General features: G+C 38.7%; 2 protein-coding genes and 1 long non-coding RNA gene across 8 annotated transcripts in view; 1 reads left to right on the top strand and 2 right to left on the bottom strand.

The window, feature by feature from the left end:
- Positions 1–638: 638 nt before the first annotated feature.
- id2a (inhibitor of DNA binding 2a) lies at positions 639–5,556 on the top strand. 2 transcript variants are annotated; one of them, XM_082144190.1, is made up of 4 exons: positions 639–930; positions 3,894–4,317; positions 4,535–4,595; positions 4,968–5,556. In XM_082144190.1, the coding sequence occupies exons 1-3, from the start codon at positions 905–907 to the stop codon at positions 4,589–4,591; spliced, it is 507 nt and encodes a 168-aa protein (XP_082000316.1). In that variant the 5' UTR covers positions 639–904; the 3' UTR covers positions 4,592–4,595; positions 4,968–5,556. The 2 variants fall into 2 exon arrangements, with proteins under 2 accessions (XP_082000316.1, XP_082000315.1); XM_082144189.1 differs by lacking the exon at positions 639–930 and adding an exon at positions 1,484–2,349.
- A 1,462-nt stretch (positions 5,557–7,018) lies between these two features.
- kidins220a (kinase D-interacting substrate 220a) overlaps positions 7,019–21,309 on the bottom strand; it is a 51,210-nt gene continuing 36,919 nt past the window's right edge. For 2 of the 5 annotated variants that reach the window (XM_082144184.1, XM_082144185.1), the window contains exons 24-31: positions 20,436–20,668; positions 19,549–19,659; positions 18,192–18,245; positions 16,753–16,782; positions 15,657–15,794; positions 12,819–12,917; positions 11,022–11,252; positions 7,019–9,234 (exon numbers count right to left, since the gene is read on the bottom strand). In XM_082144184.1, the coding sequence (XP_082000310.1) occupies positions 8,206–9,234; positions 11,022–11,252; positions 12,819–12,917; positions 15,657–15,794; positions 16,753–16,782; positions 18,192–18,245; positions 19,549–19,659; positions 20,436–20,668 (1,925 nt within the window). In that variant the 3' untranslated portion in view covers positions 7,019–8,205. The remainder of the gene's footprint in view (positions 9,235–11,021; positions 11,253–12,818; positions 12,918–15,656; positions 15,795–16,752; positions 16,783–18,191; positions 18,246–19,548; positions 19,660–20,435; positions 20,669–21,309) is intronic. The other 3 variants (XM_082144186.1, XM_082144187.1, XM_082144188.1) reach the window with 3 other exon arrangements.
- On the bottom strand, positions 17,645–18,185 carry LOC309479914. Its single transcript, XR_014199476.1, has 2 exons — positions 17,890–18,185; positions 17,645–17,831 (listed from the first exon to the last, which is right to left on the bottom strand). It is a non-coding gene; the product is annotated as an uncharacterized lncRNA (long non-coding RNA).

Below are 21,309 nucleotides of genomic sequence, written 5' to 3'. Positions count from 1 at the left end.
TAATAATAGCTTTAAATGAGATATTTGTAAAACAATTATAAGGCACAAAAGCCACTCGTTTGTAGGTAACAAGCCTCTTTTAGCCAATATATATATATAAGTTGTGTAAAATTACAACATTTAAGAGTTGTGACAATTTGCCCCGATCCAACACCTTGTTCTGACACAGATTAACCTTTCAGTTAAAATCTACCATCATTAAATGAATCTTGTCTGTCTAGCATGCAGGTGTGGTTTTACTGTATTTACTTGTTTATAACAGAAACAAAATATTATGATTTTGGAAGAAAAAAACAACAACTTTTGTGACAACTAGCCCCTGGGCTGTAGGGTCTCCCTTATTTGTATTTGTATTATGAAAGAATAGTTATGCTCTGACAGCAAGAAAGTGTTTCAATGGTTTCACAAATAGGCTATTATGTGAATACAAACAGCAGCACTGCATTACGCAACCAAAAAAAAAGATACTCGAGTTCTGAATTGCAACATTTCTCAGGACCCTCTTTGGGAGGCGAACAATAGCTTAAGCCAAACATCAACGCCACGCCCATGGGGTCGATGTTGCTACAAGAGTCGCGAGCCACACTTTCACGCGTGTACTGCTGCACGCGACAGGCGCGTGGGAGCCTCGCAAAGCCTCTACAGAGCGCCGAAACCAACCACAGCCGAACGAGAAACGAAACGATTACATGCGTCCGGATGTTTAAATTTGCCATGGCGAAGTATTTTGTGGGGACTCGAGTTGAATCGGGGTTATCGGGACAGCAATATTTTGTTTTCTCCCACAGGTTATCAGGAAGTTTGATGTGAGAGTTTCAAAATCTCGCATTTCTAAAGAGGAATTTAATGAAAGCATCGCGTAATGTTAGCGTTGTTCAGAATACTTTCATAATGCGCGTGACTCATGATTCTTCGGGATAACTGTAGATGGTAGGCTATATAGCTTATGTCTATTTATGTTATGGGCTACTTAAGTGTTGTGCATATTGTTTTCAACGATAGTAGACGACAGTAAGCGACTCTTTGGGATCTGGTGAGCTGGAGACGGAGGAATTGTGCAGCTGCAGTGAGCTGGAACAGCAGAGGAGGCGGTACAGACATCCTGACTCCATCCCGTGGAAAACTCGTCAACTTTCTGCCAACTTTAGATTGTTTTCTTGCCATTATCATTGTTAGTATTTTGACAGGAGACAGAACAAACGTGACTCTAAAATATGCATATTGGGATATGTTCTAGTCCAATGAGAAGCCTGTAGCCTACTTAGTTTGAAAGTGTGAGTTTTTCGTTATTATTCTGCCTTTACCATCTACTTCCCTAGGGCATCATTCACTCACCCTCAAGTTGTTCCAACCCTGAATAGGTTTCTTTCTTCTGTTGAACACTAAAGAAGGTATTTTGAAGAATGTCGGTATCCAGACAGTTAACGGTAGCCATTGATTTTTCCTACTAAGTCAGTGGCTACCTTCAACTTTCTGGTTACTTACATTCTTCAAAATATCTTCTTTTGTGTTCAACAGAAGAAAGAAACTCATATAGGCCTACAGGTTTGGAACAACATGAGGATGAGTAAATAATGACATAATTTTCATTTTTGGGTGAACTATCCCTTTAAGGCAATCTGTGTTCACGCGCGATTCCTATTCCTCCTTGCGTGCAAAATACACAGGCTATAGCCTGCTTTTAAGAACCCACAAGTTTTTTTCTTTTAAAACCACCCCATAATTCGCAATTCAGTTGTTTCGCTCGAGGTTTCAACGAATGACCCATTTAAATGAAGGTGCTTCTTCTTCTCTTTTTAATCCATAATAATGCATGACTAACTGAAAGTACGTTCTACTTCAGGCACATTGAGATAAAGTTGAGGTAACTCAAGGTTAGGCTACTCTATGTTCGTTTCAAAGTCTAGATTGTATCAAAAGGCCGAGGAGTCCTCCAAGTTAAACGTAAGCAAAGAAATGCAAATCGATGCAGGTGTGCGGGCCTCGGAGGTGACGAACTGAACTCCGATCTCTCAATGCCCGAGCCCCATTGATCAGCTGAGAACTGGCCCCGTCTCCATAGCAGCCGCCTGGACGGCGCCGCGAGGACTGGCTGCAGGGCCGCTGTCAATGGGTGACGTCACGGGGCTGGCGCCAGAGAGTCTGCGAGAGCGCGAGCTCGCGGCGCTGCTCTGTAGTGCTGCTTTGCTTGGTGCCAATTCATCACCTGTCAGGGATCAGTCAGGGTGTCATGCAAAATGTACACAGCTGTGAGAACAAAAAAAAAAAAAAAAAAAAGGACGAGGGAGAAAATGGAAAAAGCCAGTTGCGGCAGATGCGGACGAGACCACAAAGCTATGTGTCGTGTTTGTAAGTTCTGCGCGCGCTGAATGCAGTTTTTGTTGCAAAGATTTCCTTTTAAAAAAGACAGTCTAAAATGCATCGACCCGGAGGTCCTATCTTACAAGTAGGCTAGGCTTCTTCATTTTCTAAGCAGTGATAATGAGAATGTATGAGGTGCATTCCGACACATCAACACGATTGCATTCCGACGCATCTCCGCAAACATCTGTTTAGTCGGATATGCACAAGCAACCAGGAAATCTCTGTCTCCATTGTTACTTAGCATGTGTAAACAAAGAGCTTTTTTTTTCTATTTTCTGCCACCACTCTCGCCTCGCTCTAGACTGCCAAAAGGTTTCTAAAAAATGGTAATATAAGCCGTGTCAGGATAAAAATATTCTTCCCAGTCCCATAAAGAATGCATTTTCACTTCAGTTGCAGCTGTGCAGTTTCACGTTAAAACTTACAGTAGTAGGCTACACTTTCCCGGTAATTGATTCCTGCGCGTCTATCAATATGCTGCTCGCATTCGTGCACTAGAGAGCAGGAGGATGTCCTGTCATCACTGTTACATCTTTTAAACAGGCATAAAGACTGCTTTCATAATCCCCCCGCAGTCATGATGTGTATAAACAAACAGAAACATTAAGGGCACAACACCAACTGCAGAAAGTAGCCTACATAGACTGAACCTGTTGTAGGCTATATCATGTTGGTACATCCACAGCAAACACCCTAGATAAAGAAACGCCACTACAAGAGCTTTGGTTTTTTACCTTAATCGATTTTTTAATGGTTTTTGTGTCCTGGAGGAGGTTGGGGGAGGGACACTGTGAGAGTGGGCACACTTTTGAAGAAAAATATTGTACTATAACTAAGGTCAACTGACTAATAAAAAAAACTATCTTTATTTAAAAGTATGGTTGCATGCCACTGACTTCTAGATAAATGTTGATCATTTAAACAGTAAGGGGGAAATATGAAAATAAAGAAGTAATAACATTATGTGTTGGACTAGAGATATGTTAAGTCCCTGCCTATGCCTATTTAAAGGTTATTAGAAGGCTCAACTGGGGTTTGTACATTTCATAAGCTGCATTATATAGATATATAAAATCTGTTTACATCTTACCTAGTAAAATAGTCACGTAGCCTAGGTATTTGTATAGGATAATTTAAGATGTCCAGCATGAATCAGTCTAAGCTAGTTTTGGCTCATTTTGACGGTTACACTAGAAACAACGGCGGAAAATGCGTGAAAACATCCTTATACTTTCCAGTCCCTAATTCTCTTGATCAGAAACAGGTACACTGATTTGAGAAATTATCCGTGGAAGCTGAAGGCAGTCAGCGCCACCCTAAACACGCGCTTTCACTGGTTAAGAACGCGGAAGAAATGGGCGGGTCTTGAGCGCTCAGCACAGCGGCCAATAGCGTACTGCGAAGGCGATGATTGACGCGGCCTAACCCACCAATCAGCGCAATCCAAACCAGCGCGTGAACAACCCACCTAGCAGGGTGTATATATACAGCGATGACAGCTCGCTAATCCACTGCGTTTGCTTCAACAGCCCAGAGCAAAGAGGAAATCTCGAACACAAAGGCGACTCTTCCAACGAAACCGTTCTTTACAGAGCTGTCAACATGAAGGCAATAAGCCCAGTGAGGTCTTTCCGGAAAAGTAGCGCGACTGTGACGGAGCACAGTCTGGGAATCTCACGGAGCAAGACCCCCGTGGACGATCCCCTGAGCCTGCTCTACAACATGAACGACTGCTACTCTAAACTGAAGGAGCTGGTGCCGAGTATCCCGCAGAACAAGAACGTGAGCAAAATGGAAATCCTGCAACATGTCATCGATTATATCCTGGACCTGCAGATCGCACTTGACTCGAATTCGGCGATCACCAGCCTGCATCACCCGCGAGCAGGGCAGGGGACATCCAGAACACCCCTGACAACACTCAACACAGACATCAGCATCCTCTCATTACAGGTGAATGTCCACAGAAAGAACAGTGTGACTGTGCAACATCTATCTATCTATCTATCTATCTATCTATCTATCTATCTATCTATCTATCTATCTATCGTGCATTTTGAAATGCGCTATTAATGCACGACAAAGCTTCATTGATTTGGTGCGTGTTTATGTGCAAGTTTGACCGTAAATAAATATACTTTTTTTTTTCTTTTCTTTTTTGTCCCTTTAGACACCTGAGTTTCAATCAGATTTGATCACAGAGGACAGCAGGACACTTTACCGTTAATCAGGTAAATGCTCTTGAACACTCTGGTTTTGATGAGCCTCGTATTATATGCTGTAAATGACAGAAAAAATATTTTATGCTGTCAGAACAGAATTTAATAAAGAGCATGAAATAATATTTGTTGAGGACAATTTGTGTCACGTATAGTCTGTAAAGTAGTGTAAAGTGTTTATTAATCATCAGTTGAGGTTGAAATGTTGAAATGCTCCCATTGAAGGGAAGGCAGTGCTCGTGTACATCTGGAGCCCAGGGTTTTGCTCAGTCTCTGAGTGTTTGGTTAAATGTTCAAACTGCGGCTTCCTCTCTGGCGCCAGGCTGTCCGGATCTCTGCCCTGTTTGCATTCTCTAAATGCGCCTCTTTCTCAATCTTTTGCAGGTGTTTGGTTAAGACACAAGAACACACAGGACCTGGGAACTGGCTTTTCCTCCAATTTCTGTTCTCAGTCTGGAGTTTTTTTTTCTTTCTTCTTTCTTTCCTGTAATTGAATCAAGAGACTCTTTTTTTGCTTCTAAAAGGACAATCCATGTGATGTGTTATAAGTTCGGACATTGATTATTTATCTTCTAAAAAGACTTATTTGGTCCTTTCTTCAAGAGGAAGAAGCACTATTCCCTGAAAATAGGAGGGAAACCTGTAAATGATCGCAAGGAACCTTTTCTCTGCATTGAGAAGAAGTCTTACCTTTTTTTCGTGAAGACCGTGTGAATAGGAGACGACGTGGTTAGTTACTGTACAAAGTTTAAGTCTGTTTTTGTCAATTCTTTTGGCACATGAAGGACTGGACGTTGAAAATGACATGATGAAACCTTGTGAACTCTCTCAGAGTTTTATCTTGTATAGTTGCAGAAATTGGACTGTCAGTATCTGCAAAGTGTTATGCTGTATGCTGAGACTTTTTATAAAAGTAATATTGTAAATCGTACCTTTTTTTTTTTATACAAAATAAATCAAATGCTTTATTTGACACTGGTCTGTTATGCTTGCATCTTAAAAATGTCAATCTGCCAGTGTTGTGCTGTATATTATTGACCTTCCCTTTTATATCCAGGTACTCAAAAGCATGTCACTGACCTTTCATACATGCACATTTGCCCATTACTGACAGGAACCTGAATTAATCTTTTACATTGCCATATGTTTGTGTAAAAGTGCATTCATTCCAGTTCGTAATGGGGGGGAAATGTGCTATTTCCTAATATATAACTGTCCACAAATCATACGGCCTAGCGGGTTTTCTTGCGATTTTAACCTCTTTCTGACTTCCCGTGTGGTGAAACTTGAAGGTGTCTGGAAGTAGAACATTAATTGTGGCCTCATTCGTATGTGTTATGGATGAAATGGCAGTTAAAATCAAAATTGAGCCATTGATTTGTGGAATTCAATTTGTAAAGTCATTGTCTGTAGGTTTACAGTCTGTCCCCTAACGAGCACGAAGGAATAAACCGGAGATCTGAATGATTGATTTCATTTATCAATTTATTTTTTACAGCCTCAGCTTCTCTGGAAACACTAAATGTACACCAAGCCCTTTTGACTAGAATGGCGTAACTTAGAATAAACGTGAGAAGCGGATCATTTTAAATGTTAGCATATCAGACATTAAAAATTAGATTTGATTTAATTTATAGTGCACTTATGAGTCATTTTGTGGGATAAAATACAGGAAAACCATTTTAACTACAGAAACAGGATAATAATGGTATGACCTCTTTATTACATACAATTTTGCAAAGTGTACATTTAAAAATGAAAGGTATCTCAATTGCAGCCTAAACCTCTATTAGTGTTCTTGATATGAAGAGTGCGCCACCTGCTGGCAGCCAGACATCACCTCAGGAAAATAATGGACACTTATTTTAATGTCTTTTTTATGGGGAAAATGATTGTCCATTGGTAACTTAAATTTGTGATTTTATATATTTTTTTTAAGTTTTGAAAATTTGATATTAGGCAGCACACACTAACCGTTAAAAGCTTTACTTGAGCAATGCGATTGTTATTTTTAAATGAAATAAAATTAATTTCAATTTCAGACTCATTCAAATGGTTTGAAAAGAATGAGGTTTATTAATGTGAGAAAACAGGACAAAACATTGAGGCATTCACACAAATAATTCCTTAGAGAAACCTCCACATTTTCTTGTTTTTCTCTTGATGTAACCGTTCACAAATAGATTCACTCATCTAAAACACTACAAAGCGGAACACAAACTATAGGGATGATCTGAATGGGAATCGGGCATTCAATCACAAATAAATAACAGCTTTCACAATACCGATCACAGCAAAAACACCAGCACTACCTATATGTGGTTAAATCCTCACTCAACATGATGATTGGAATATTGTGGACCTACACTAGATCTTTAATGTTAGCAACGGAGCATGAAATAACAGGATTTACACTAAACAAATCAGAAACTACGAACAGCTTCACAGACTCCGTTTATTGCATTTCTAACACAACAGCAACAAACACATTTCTCACACTGCAAATTCTTAAACAGTATTTTTGTTTGGCTTTACAGTTGAAAAATATCTAAAACTTCCTTCAAATAAGACATTTACGGATAAATCCAGATGAAATTTGTTTAATATAGTAAGACTTATTTTTATAGAATAAGTTGTCAAATTGTAAAGGTTCAATTTGTTAGTATTAATGAATTAGGTTTAATGAACCAACACTGCACGGCAATTTAGTTTAATATTACGTTAACACTTTACAACAAAGGTTTCATTTGTTAACATTAGTTAGCCTAATGTATTAACTAACATGAACTAACCATGAGCAATACATTTGTTACTGTATTTATTCATCTTTGTTAACGTTAGTTAATAAAAAATACAGCTGTTCATTGTTCATGTTAAATCAGTGCATTAACTAATACAACTTTTGATTTTAATAATGTATTAGTACAGATTAAAAAATGCTGTAGAAGTATTGTTCATTTTTAGTTCATGTTTACTAATGTGGTTAACTAATGAAACCTTAATGTAAAGTGTTACCAGTATTACTTTATAAATTTGGTCATTGTTGTAATTCAAGTTTATTTATAATACATTAATGTTTAATGAATGCAACTTGAAACGTTAAAAATGTATATGCAGAAATTAACATTAACCTACATTAATACATGCTATAAAAGTATTTTTCATTGTTAGTTACTTAATGAATTTCATAATGTTACTGAAATCAACTCGTTTTTAAAACTTTAAAAAACAATTTTAGGCTAGATTTATGCTTAGTTTTTGTTGTTGTATGAACCTTTAAATATTTTGTATGCAAAACTAAACAAAAAATACTGTCTAAGAAAATGATTTTGCAGTGATAGATTATTTTCATAGTTAAAACATTAATTCAAAATGAGCTAAGCAGAATCAACGCCAAGAAAATGCGCAGTAACAGCGTATGAACTTCGCTAAGAGTTTCGCTAACTTTTGCAGTTGTTACAGACTGTTTTACAGTAATTATCCTGTTAGTCCTGTTCCTGTCATTCCTTCAGCTCCAACCCTGAACCAGCTAAACAAGATCTTCAGGAGCACTGGACAGGTGTGCTTGAACTGAGCTCTGCAGGAAGGTAGATCTCCTTGAGTTAAATAAACCTGGTCATGCTCAGAGGACACTCTCTCGTTCCTCGGCGGCGTCGGGGCCGATGGACCTCTTGCGTTGGACTCCATGCAGGTTCTGGTTGGTCTCTGTGCTGGATCCGGGTCTTATAATGAGTGAGGGGCAGTCGGTGGAGCCGGAGGTCTCCTGCTGAGTGCTGTTGTTGATGTTGTTGTTGTTGAGCGCAGTGTTGTCGGTCGAGCAGTTGAGGTTACTCACGGCTGAAGCGGGCCAGCTTTCCTCAGGGGTGCTGCTGTCAGACAGAGCGTCAGAGCAGATGGACATCCGGGCCACGGCCTCGTCTTGAAGGTTGCCCAGCCTGTGCGGTAAGACTCGCTTTTTAACCGGGCTCTCAAGAACCAGTTCGATCAGATGGGTCTCCTCTTCTTTCTTCTCCTGGGGCGATTCGCTCTCCTCATCTTGTAGCGAGTGGTCGGAGGAGCTCCTGCTGGACCTCACTCCTGAGTCAGAGGATTTCTTGTCCAGCATGTCTGAAACGAAGCTCTTCCCTGTAGATAAGAGGCCTAGATCTGGTTTGGCGGCCCAGGGTTCCTCTCTTAGCAGCGGGGTGGCGTCTGTCTCCTCGTCCCCAGAGTCGTCTTCATCGCTCGGCACGCTGTGGTAACAAGGCCCCTGACCTCTGGTTTTGCGTCTGGGTGGGATTTTAGTGGCAGACCCATGCTCGGACTTCTCATCCTCCTCTGTAATGGGGTCTAGACAAGCACCATCCGGGGCTGAGGAGAAGTCCGCTATAGTGTCTGCGGGTTTGGAGCCCTTTTTGGCATAGGGTTTGCGCCCATCTTGCTCACCTTCCTTAGTCTTCTCCTCAGAGCTGGCTGAGAGGAACTGGCCGGCCAGGGCTTGAGCGGGACTCTCTCGTCCAGCAGCAGACACCTCCAGCTGGGACATGTGCGAGATGTACTCCTGGTAAGCGTTGCGATACTCTGCCTGCTGCATGTCGGTCAGCTTACAGATGTCGTTGGAAGATTCCTGAGAGTTCAGGCTGGATATGCTGGACGTCCGGTGAGTGTTGGCCTAAAGGAGAAGATCAGGTCAATTTAGACAGTAATAGGCATTTCAAGCAATAATTCGGCCAAAATAAAACCTTTAAGCCATTTTTATTTCTTTCATGGAACACAAAAGGAATTATTTAGCTGGGTATCGATTAGGAGTGTCGCAATATACTGGTATTGATGATAACAGTGATATTTAAAAAAAGGAAGTTAATAATACACAAAATAATATAATAAGTAATCCTTATACAGTTCATTTTAAATGTCCATTTTGCAGGCTGTTTCAGACAGATCTTTGGAACTATTCATTTGTTCATGAATAAACACAGGTCGTATTTTATGTTTGTTTTTGCATGCAGCCCTTGTAAACTCAATAGAAAGGCATTTCTTGCCATCATTTTGCGGTACAGTTTTATCATACCACATTTAATACGAACATTCAATTAAAAAAATTGATCTACGGATTTGAAGAAACAATCGATTTAACACTTATTTTTTTTACTTCCAGATGTTCAAGCCTGGCACGTTCACTCAAGAATTTCGTTGACTGTTCTTCATACAAGACTTTCATATGGCTTCAGAAGACTTGGAATAAGTAATTCCTTGTGTTCCATGAGAAGTTATGCAGGGTTCCAGAAACATGACAGTGAGCTGATGACTGTGAACTATCCCTTTGTAGAGACACTAGTTGCGTTCCAAGTGAGTCATTAGGTGCATTCCAATTTGAGTACTTATGGACTATTTGATGCCGTTTTGCTGAAAAAAATACAATAAAAATACTGTGAGTAACGCATTCACAGATAGTTCCAAAAAGAAAAAGTGCACTTTAAAAACCTGGATGATGCACTTATTCAACCTAAAAAATAAACAATAAAAAAAAAAAAACGTTCCTTATGTTTCCTATCCGATGTTGAATGATAAAATAACCTCATAAAATCCATATGCAACGGACGTTGGCCAATAAGAGCTGTGCATGTAAACCTCACTCCTCAAGAGACTCGAATCCCGCTCGGAGTGGGTCGAATAGGACTGGTTACACGACATGGTTGAGTGCACAGTGTGTCATTTGGGACAACTATTGTAGAGTATGAATTCTAGCAGAGAATGAGAACTTCTCTCAAATTTGACTACATTGAAGCGTCTGCAGCATGTTCCATTTAATGTCCACTCATACTCATACTCATACTCATACTCATACTCATACTCATACTCATACTCATACTCATACTCATACTCATACTCATACTCATACTCATACTCATACTCATAGCACACTACTTAGGCTACAAAATGGTGTAAAATAGAGCAGAATTATCATAAATGGGACGCACCCTAAGTCTGTACACACAACCAACTTCCATGATACTAATCTAAACCATTATGAGCTCTTGCTTGTGTTGAAACACCTTGCCAAGTGTGAACAGATGAGTGCAGAAATAGCTATCTCTGTGTGATAGAGAGCTGGCGTGTGTGTGGTCAGCTCTTCACTTCCTCTGCCCATCTAGGTCAGAAAACACTCCGTTTGTCACCCAGTAAACCACATGCTATTTTCATGCTGATGAGAGACTACTGAAAAGCAGAAGCTGCGCTCCACAGCGTCAAAATGCAACAGTGTTGAAAACGTTAGGTTAAAAAGGCGCAACAACAACAACAAGAAAAACGGCAGTTTCTTTGTTTCCACATGCACATATGTTTGTGTTGGCCTCTATGTATATAATCACGGCGTCTTCTCATGGTGTGCACCTGTGTTTATCTACAGGCTGTACTTGTCCAGCTGAATGTGTCTGTGTGCACAGCAGTACCACGCACCAGCCAGTGGGCATTGTGTTGTCTGGAGGTCTCCTCAAGCCCCACACCGCTGAGCTCTTCAAAGCTGAGGTTGAGGCTGTACGCAAAGTTTTCTGGGTTGATGGTCACGTCTTGTGGCGGCTCAGAGGGCCTGTGGGGTTCCGGGTGAATCAACACGCTGCTGCCCTGCTCGCTGCACGCTCCTGATTCATCATTCAGCAGCTGGTTCTCCACATGACGCTGCTCTAGAACCTACAGCACAAATACAGCAGTGTTTAAAGGGATTCGATAGCAAGAGTGCATTTCATTCATTGAGCAAATCTTGTTTCTTTGTGAAACTGTGTTCCTCTTCTCTTGATTCTTGAACGCTAAAAGTATTAAAACTGTTCGGACAGGATTATTTTTCTAAATAATATTTGAGTTTAAATATATAAAAGGACAACCTTATGCAACTTCGATGTTATGGAAGGTTGTGTACTCTGGATGCGTCACAAAACTCAACGAAAGACTTGTATACACTAATGTTCAAAAGGTTAGGGTCATTACAATTTTTAAATGTTTTTCAAAGAAGTCTCTTATGCTCATTAAGGCTGCATTTATTTGATCAAAATACAGTAAAAACATTAATTGAAGTATTGTCACAATTTTCTATTTTAACATTTTCTATTGTAATTTATTCCTGTGATGGCAAAGCTGAATTTTCAGCATCATTACTTCAGTCTTCAGATCTTTTAGAAATCATTCTAATATGCTGATTTGCTGCTTATGAAACATGTCTTATTATTATCATTGTTAAAAACAGTTGCGCTGCTTAATATTTTTGTGGAAACAGTGATACATTTATTTTTGCAGAACTCTTTGATGAATAGAAAGTTCAAAAGAACAGCATATATTTGAAATATATATCTTTTGCAACATTTTAAATGTCACATTTACATTAATTTCTTTAAAAAAATGACACCAAACATTTAAAGGAAAGTCTGTGTGATATAATTATAAAATTAAGAATGATTGGACTCTGCTTAATGAGTTATTTCTTTTTACATTTTGTGAGATTGCATTTTACTCAAAATGGGGGGGGATTTCTAAATTCATAAAAAAATAAATAAATTGCACTAGATAGTACAACGAGAAATTTAGTTTTAGTAACGATATGCAAATAAATAATAAAAGTATAGAGATTTATTTATTTATATAATTTATAAATAAATAAATAAATAAAATACATCACAGAAGAGTTTGATCAAATAGAAACAATACATTTGTGAAACAAGAATGTTCCCTGACCTCTAAGAAAAAGTGTCCCATTTGAATAGGTTTTAGTTTTAAAGAACATGGATACAAGACAACATTTTTTTTAACTGCTTCACAAAGGCATTTATGTGAAATCGCTGAATGGCCGTAGTACTATGTGAAACCTTTAAGGCATGCCAATATCACAACTAGCCCCAAGTTGTTCCATTTGGACTCGTTTCCAGCCTGAAGAATGCTACTTTCTTGTAAACGTCAAGCTATTCAGATCTTCAAGTGGACACCGAGCTCCCACTGACAATAACCCTCCTTCATCCAGAAAGCAGCCATCTTGGACCAGATGGCTGCCTGCTTGCTGGCAACACAACATTCGTTTGTATAAGCGCAAATGGAAATCTGATCAACACAGCTACATGTGTTCCTTATTTCAACCCCATCCAGCCTTCTTCACAACAGAGAGATTAGCTGCGTGCTAAACATTACAAACCACAAACAGAACGATGACCACTATCTGATGTGAACGTGTAGGATTAAGACCAGAAAATCACTAGTCAGCTGATGCCTTACCATGGACCTGAAGAGATGCCAGTCTCCAAAGTTCATGTTCATTTCCTTCTTGAGCTCATCAAGGTTGCACTGAGACAGAACCCGGCCGTTCACATTGGCCTGCAGTGACACAATTTGACAAAACATTATGGCATTGAAAAAATAGCTTACAAACTTTAGATCAATTTGATCTTGGCAGTATGTAGGGGGTTGAAACAGAGTTCACAATAGAGATGTTTAAGTATGCAGGCTGATGGGACACAGCTGGTAGGTTGACTAATGGATGTCTAACGGAGACATCAGATATGTCATTGCTTCCTTCAGATGTTGTCCAGTGGAAAGAAAGGCCTTATTGTGAATCCTCTGTATGCACCACATGGAGCTGATGAAACTAGTTCATCCCTGTAAATACATATTCATCTATTGGAAAAGAGTAATTTACCACACCCAGTCTCTGTCCTGTTTTCCCCACTTTTCTTATAGTAATCGGTATTTTCCACGAATAGGGTACAAAATAGGGCATACAACTGATGTTCAGACTTTCAAAAAATGTTGATCATCAACTTCAGAAGATTACAAATATTATGAACGGTTTTATGTTCTATTCATTTTATAAGAAGTTGGCAACCAGTGGTCGACAGTAACTTTATCTATATCTACTTCGTTACTGTACTTAAAGGGATAGTTCACCCAAAAATGAAAAATATGTCATTTACTCACCCTCATATTGTTTCAAACCTGTATGAGTTTCTTTCTTTTGCTGAACACAAGAAGATATTTTGAAGAATGTGGGTAATCAAACAGTTGACATTAGCCATTGACTTCCATAGTATTTTTTTCCATACTATGGAAGTCAATGGCTAGCGTTAAAGGACAAGTTCGGTATTTTACACTTAAAGCCCTGTTTACAGATCGTATCTGATGAAATAGAACGGTTAAGATTAAAATTTGGACACATGCTGCTGTCCCGAGAATTTTAGGTTTATTTCGCTTCCCCCCCCACCCCCACCCACCCCCACAATGGTTGTCTATATGCACTGGAAGATTCCGTCCTAAAAACACATTAAACTTTCGTTTACAAAGACGTGAAACTCACCGAGTGGTCAGGGGTGTTCACTGATATGTTCCATCAAAAATCGCTGAAAAAGATGCATTCCAACAGGTTTTATCGTAGTTTTTGTCCAACTCCATTGACTTAATAGGACGTGCTGTGAGACCGCAGCACCTTTACGGTATTACTCCGCCGCTTCTTCTTCTGCTTCTTCTGTGTATTCAATGAAATGCCCGTGGTTTGCTTGCAATTGGCAAAGGTGCATTATCGCCACCAACTGGGCTGGAGTGTCTATTATTCAAGCTCTCAACGGAAGAATCACGGGTGTGACGCGTTTGGCAAAATAGGTCCACAAAAGCGAAATAAACCTAAAATTCTCGGGACAGGAGCATGTGTCCAAATTTTAATCTTAACCGTTCTATTTCATCAGATACGATCTGTAAACAGGGCTTTAAGTGTAAAATACCGAACTTGTCCTTTAAATGTCTGGCAAATGAAAGAAATTCATATAGGTTTGGAACAACTTGAGTAAATGCTGACAGAATTTCCTTTTTTCGGTGAACTATCCCTTAAAGAACATTTCTAACGTATCTGTACTTTATCATTTTTATTTTGGGAAACATTTACTTTTACTTCACTGCTTTCCATAGCATTATATTGCACTTTTTACTCCACTACATTCCTTAAAAACAATATCGTCCTTGTTACTTTGAACTGAAGAAATCTCCACCCTATCTGACTGAGACGCAAGAGCGATGTGCGATTCGTGAACGAGTTGATTCTTTCTAATTCCAAAGAACCTGCTGAATTGGTTCACAAATAACACTGAATGATTCACTCGTGAATTGGACTGATCCAATTGCAGCTGTTCTTGATTGAACAACTCACTGATTCACTGATTCGGTCAAAACGAGCCAAAAACGGATATCGTCGGAGCTCGAATGTACGTGCAACTAAGTTACTAATGTATTTTAGTGCTGATTACCGACTAATGCTTGCTAGAATAAATATATGTTTAATCAATCAAACAATTAAAATTTTACTTTTAATATTTAAGTACCATAAAAACTTATAATCAAGTACTTATTTACAAAAGTACTTACACTTTTACTGGAGTAGTATTAGGGGTTAATTGGTTAAAATAAATTAAAACTTTCATTCAGCAAGGATGCAATAAATTGATTAAACATGACAGTGAAGACTTTTAAATTATTACAACAAAAATCTATTTCAAATAAATGCTTTTTTGACCGTTTTATTCATTAAAGAATCTTGCAAAATCATGTTTTCCACAAAAATATTAAGCAGCACAACTGTCTTTAACATTGATAAGAAATGTTTCTTGAGCACTAAATCAGCATATTAGACTGATTTCTGAAGAATCAATCAAACAGTTATTCTAAATTGTAATAATATCTCACAATATTACCAATGTCCTGTATTTTTGATCAAATAAATGCAGTCTTGGTAAGCATAAGAGACTTCTATCAAAACTACAAAGAAAAAAACAGTAGCAGTTGTGCCGATCAATATTTTTGTAGAAAATAATAAATATAAATATTTTTAAGGATTCTTTGATGAATAGAAAGAGCAAAAGAACAGCATTTATTTGACACCAAACTTTATAGCAGTAGTGTATATTTACCATAAAGATTTGCACCTCTAGTGTTTTAAAGAAGCAATGGAACAACAATGTGTACTGTGTTTGTGAAAGTGCCTATTCCGTGCACAATAAAATCACATGCCAAACCTTAAAACCGACTGCAAACTTTTCTGTGGACCTTTTAGTACACTCTTCCAGAACATACCTTTTTGATTGTGCCGATGTACTGTTCCAGCATGCTGGAGTCCAGGCCCTGGATCTGTCTGAGCTTCTCACACACTCCATCAATGCTAAGAGAACTGAGGAGGACCTGAGTTCCACCAGAAACCACAGAACCAGAGCCCTACACACATACAATAATGTATTCAATATTAATTCAGAATACATTCTGGGATAGCAAGGCATGAGGCACGGTCAAAGCCATGCAAAGCAAAAGCAGTGCAACTCAAGAAAAGCCAAAGCAGTAATCCAATGTCATCACAGAGCGAGGAACTCTTGAGCAGTTATGGATGAAGGAACAATTCATGGATTATATTTCATATGAATTCTTATGAAATTGCTCCTTTCAATCATTTGAGGCCCTAGTTAACACCATAAATGACTCAAAATTTTAATCTTACAAGCATGTTTTTTATATGATGATGACTGGGCCATGTATCTATATCTGGGGAACCCTGCTTGGAAAACGTCTACTGTGATAAGCAGCCAAAAAATGTGTTTGTTTTTTTAATGCCCATGACCATGATTCTTTGTTCACAAATGAGTGCTGTGCTTCACACCAATTGTTTTCACCTAAAATATTTGTGCTTAAGTCCTACTCATCATCAGCAAGCATGTTTACTAAGAAGAAATACAAGAAATAAAAGTAAATTAGTGCATTGACAGCTATTTTGGGTGGAACTGCAGAACACTGAAATAGAAGCAGCCAATCAGGAGGAGCCTGTGAATAAATATTCACTACATTAAATGATAATTTAGCCCGTTCTCTAAAAACTAATTTGCATTTAGATTCAAGTTGACGTCAAATTTTAACTTGACATACCAGTTTATATGTATATAATGGCTTCAGAGGACTTAACTTCTATGCAAACCTGTGTGCTGTATATTTAATGGTGCTTTTTAGTCCTTTCTGGATCTGGACAGCATGTGATTGTTCACATAAATTTGGACCGTGTATTTGAACAGAAATTTCAAAAATGACAGAACTGGCTGTTCATTTTGTTCTGGTTCGAAGTGAAGCAAGCCAAAATGAGTCCTGTAAATAACACAGTAAAACACGAGAAAGCTTTCAATATTTGTACCTGCTTGATTCTGAAGGGCTGAGATTTTATCTGGGGGTGGCAAAAGGAGAGGAAAGGAGGGATTAGGTCACATGCTTCAATCATCAATAAATCAAACGCGCACAAAAACATTATGACAGACGCTGCATCCGACCTGCACGGATTTCACAGTAATGATTAGATCAGGCCAATCAAACAGAAAACTTCAGATGAAGTGACTCATAACAAACAACATTTTGAAGAAAGGACGAACTGGCGAAGAGTTCGAGCAGAAAAGACACACAGAACGATAAAAGGAGAAAGGACTTCATGGCGAGAAGAAGTTGTTTGATTCCAAAACGGCCCCACCCTGATGGGCGAGTGTTGGAGCGGGGCGATAAGAGTGTAATTAGCGGGAGGAGGAAACAGACGTGTGCGCTGAAGGAAGCGGCTCTCTCTGCTGATAAGAGCGAGACGTCCCAGCACTGCTGATGTTAATCCAGCCAGCCTCTGATAGCAGCAGCCTTTCACACCACGCACAACAAAGCAGCCATGAGGGGACAGACCAGAGAGCGGATCAAATGATGGAGGCATGAAAGGGCAAAACAACAGAGCTGAAGGAAGGAGGGCAGGATATGAAAAGAGAAAGCAGCGGCAGGGGCGTGACTCAAACGAAAACAGCGGGGAAGAACGATGGAGGCGCAGGAATGGAGAATATGCTGGTGTTGTTGATGATAGTTTTGATAAATGATATGTCAGTGAGCATTGATAATGGTTGTTATGAAGTGATTTATGATGTAATCGGTCTAATCTGAGATCATCTTGTCCAATATCGGGCCGTTTTGAGATTATTGGCATTAGCAGGGAACCCGAATTCATAACGTAATTCTAACAGCCCGCAGTCAATGGATAGTGCACACTAATTGTATAAATATTCTTTCATTTCAAATAACAGCTTTTTATTGTAATATATTTTAGAATTATTAAAATAATTAATTAATTTATAAAATGTATTCCTGTGATGCAAAGTTGTTATTTCAGCAGCCATTACTCCAGTCGTCAGTGTCACATGATCCTTCAGAAATCATTCAAATATGCTGGTTGGCTGCTCAAAAACATTTCTTGATATACACACACATACACAGTAGATCTACTTATGAGCCGTACACACATACACACCCACATACATACCCACATACATACATACATTCAAAAGGCTTCTGTTTCAAAGTCAAATATGGATTAAAGAGTAAAGGTGGAAACAGATGCTGAGGTCCAGCAATAGGTTGAACGTTTTGTTCACTAGCTGCACATCAAGCTTTAGGGTTAATGCAGCGCATGCTGAAACTGGACAGCTATATAAGTGTAACATGCCACCAGCACAAGTGCATCTGTGTGTGTGTGTGTTTGTAGATAATTAAGATTCTGCTGCATCGTTTATGCACAGATATAAACACATACATACACACAACTAAAGTTACCATAGAGGGGGATGGAGAGGGAAGACCCTCACGCGAGTCCTCTCTGATAATATCCTGATGGAGGGAGACAGAGCGGAAGAAAGAGGAAGAACCAGAGGATAAAAGACCGTTGCAGAAGTGTGGACATTTAGTATAGAAAAGAGAGGGGACTGACAAAGAGACTGGCATGAACTATGGGAGCTTTCCCAATTTTGCTATAATTTTAAACTTCATCAGGTCTTCAATGAGAGTTGAATTCTCTACAATGTACAGCGTCATTGACAGACATTCTGATCTACAATGTAGGCAGACTCTAAACAGCCAGAAATCACAAAGTTTGTCATTTCATATTCATAAAACATTAACATATGAGCTAGAATGTATAGTGGCAGAGAGATTATTACTCATTCGCCATGCAAAAAATGTTAGCTAATCATTAAACTTCCCATTTACATACAAATGTCTTAATAGTTGATTCTAATGCTGCCTTCACGTGCTATGGAAAAGATGATATTTTCCACTTGTGAACTGGTATTTACCAGTGTGTTGTGTTCAAGTGCTTTTGTTGTCGTAATGTAGTACCCGCAAGGTCTGTGTCAGTAGAGTATCTTTTTTATCTTTACAAAAAAAACAAAAACAAAAAAAAACGTAAGTGTGGTGCTTTCTGATGATTAAAACATAATGAATAATAAAAAAATAAATAAAACATGACATAAAATGATTAAATATGAACCAAGGAAATTGCGGCGAAGTTGAAAATTGAGTGTTAACGCATTATATTACAATCGTTAATGACACAACATTGTATAGGCTACAAAAACTATCCGCTAACAGTATTCAAGACTCTTGCGTTGCTCTCCGCCATTTTGAAAAGGTCAAAGGTTATCTCATCTCGGCAACTCGTGCATCAAAATATTCTACGAGTTGCCCAGTTGAAAATACCACATGAGGGGGTGTTCATGTGCATTTTCCATGTCGGCTTTTGGTATTTACCATAATTACCATAGCACGTGAAGGCACCATAAGACTCAGAGAGGAGGAAACGAAAAAGGTCGTTTAAAATCAAATTATATCCATATTTGGATAAGAAGCATCAGGGGAAAATGCTAGAATGCTACAAACACTTACAATATATAAAATGGCACTACACTGTGATTAACACAGAGACATTAAACCCTAAAACTGCTCTGTGAGTTTAATGTGTAAATTATAGCTACAAGCCACAGGCTGTTTGTCACGAGGAGCTTGAAACAAAGTATGAAAAAAGGCATTTAGTGCCAAGAGACATAAAGACATTATTGTGGCCATTTAGACTATAGGCAGTAAAACGCGTGTCTGCCTGCAGTGTACATTCAGAGTCGTTTAGTTATGTACTTACTAGTCCCAGACTTGGGTCCTTATGGAGTTTAGTAGCAGGGCGTGAAGGGGTGTGATGGGGGTTGCCAGGGTAATTTCGGGGCAGGTGATAAACATGATGAGGGAAGTACGGCTATAGATGTGGAGAGAACAGACGGATACTCAGGACTGAGGGTCAGATGAGGGTCAGCGCAACATCAGGTTCATTTAATGAAAGGTAAAACACCCATGAGAGCCTATAAACACACTGATGATTTATTAGGGCTGGGCTAAGTATATTTAATATCTTCCATTATTATTATTAACAATAAAAATAAACTATAAGCTGAATATTGTAGGAATAATTAAATTATTTTTATTAATGGTGTTAGTATTGTTATTATAACTAATCTTACTACTGCAACTACTTAATATTAATAGTAGTAGAACTATTTTCTGATATATTATTAAAAATAATAATAATAATAACAAAATAAATAATTAATTGAATAATTAAATAATAATAATAATAATAAATTATTATTATTATTATTATTATTATTATTATTATCCTCATCATCAGTAAACCCCATGAATAAAAAATAAACTCAAAATAAATAAAAAAGTTATAATCCAGGTTAATTTTATATTACAACATAAATAATACGTTGTTCATAATAATAATAATAATAATAATAATAAATAAAAAATAACAAATAACAACAACATATTTATGTTGTAATATAAAATTAGCCAGCACTGCGTCAATTGTAAAAAAATATATATTATTTGGGGTATAAGTTTTCTAAAAAAACATGCCAGAAGGTCAGTTTTGTTCTCACTCGTATTTTGCTCTATAATAACACAAGTATGCTTCAGTAACCGTAAACACGGGTGCATTTTGCTTGAACACAATAACCAATGTCTCACCCGGTTGTAGAAGGGGTGCTGGGGTCCCGTAAGCCCACTAAAGTAGCTGCTGTGGGGTTGAGTGGCAGGCATCACTCCAGCAGGGGGGAAAGGCCCAGGGAAAGAGCCTGTGGGAGAGCAGGACAAAGAATGCTGCCCAAATGCAGAGTGTGGCCGTACCGAAGCATCTTGCAGGGGCAGTGAGGGATAGCTGACTCCTCCAAGGTGCATCTGCTCTCGTGCATCTCGTACATCTGAAACGGGGAGGGAGACAAAGAGAGAGAGACAGAGAAAGAAAGAGTAGGAGAAAGTTAGATCCGAATCTTGGCCAGCACTTTAAAGGCATTCAAATCCTCCCACTCACAGTCGACTTCAGCCAAATGAAGCATTTATAGTACGTTACATGTGAGAAAAGAAAGGCCTCTGTGGTTTTGATTCTCTCAGAAAAACACTGAGTTCTCCCAACAGAAGCGGCAAATCGCGAAAACGCACCTTGAAGAAATAAACGTGAAATGGCTCCCAATGAAATTCACATTCGCTTTAACGTCAAAGTCTCAAGGGCTGAAACAGACGTCAGAATTTGTTAGGTTGGAAATGATATTTCTGAGTCACCCAGGCAGACCAAATAAGACTGGCTGGGTGACTCAGAAAACAAGCGGCTCATCGAGATTCAGTGATGTTTCATTTCCTGAGGTGAACACAATGGAGACCTTACTCATCTCTCTGGATTCACAAAGGAACCTTTATTGCACAGTCCATTGTCACATTGCACCATGCAACGTCTTCTGTCTCGAAGCACACACCAGCTGACCAATATCATGTGATGAGATAATATCACCTCTCATATCCGCAATGATTTAGATAAGTCTTCTCAAGTGAGCACTGTGTGCATTTA

The sequence above is a fragment of the Leuciscus leuciscus genome (genome assembly GCF_965113295.1).
Source record: "Leuciscus leuciscus genome assembly, chromosome: 17".
NCBI classification, from domain to species: Eukaryota; Metazoa; Chordata; class Actinopteri; order Cypriniformes; family Leuciscidae; genus Leuciscus; species Leuciscus leuciscus.
The sequence above is the reverse complement of the archived record's forward strand: the minus strand, read 5'-3'. Positions and strand labels throughout refer to the sequence as shown.

Coding starts and splice junctions, on each gene's coding strand:
- id2a (XM_082144189.1), top strand. CDS start 2,231: ATGCAAAATGTACACAGCTGTGAGAACAAAAAAAAAAAAAAAAAAAAG. Junction 2,350..3,893: donor CAAAGCTATGTGTCGTGTTT/GTAAGTTCTGCG, acceptor TTGCTTCAACAG/CCCAGAGCAAAGAGGAAATC. Junction 4,318..4,534: donor TCAGCATCCTCTCATTACAG/GTGAATGTCCAC, acceptor TTGTCCCTTTAG/ACACCTGAGTTTCAATCAGA.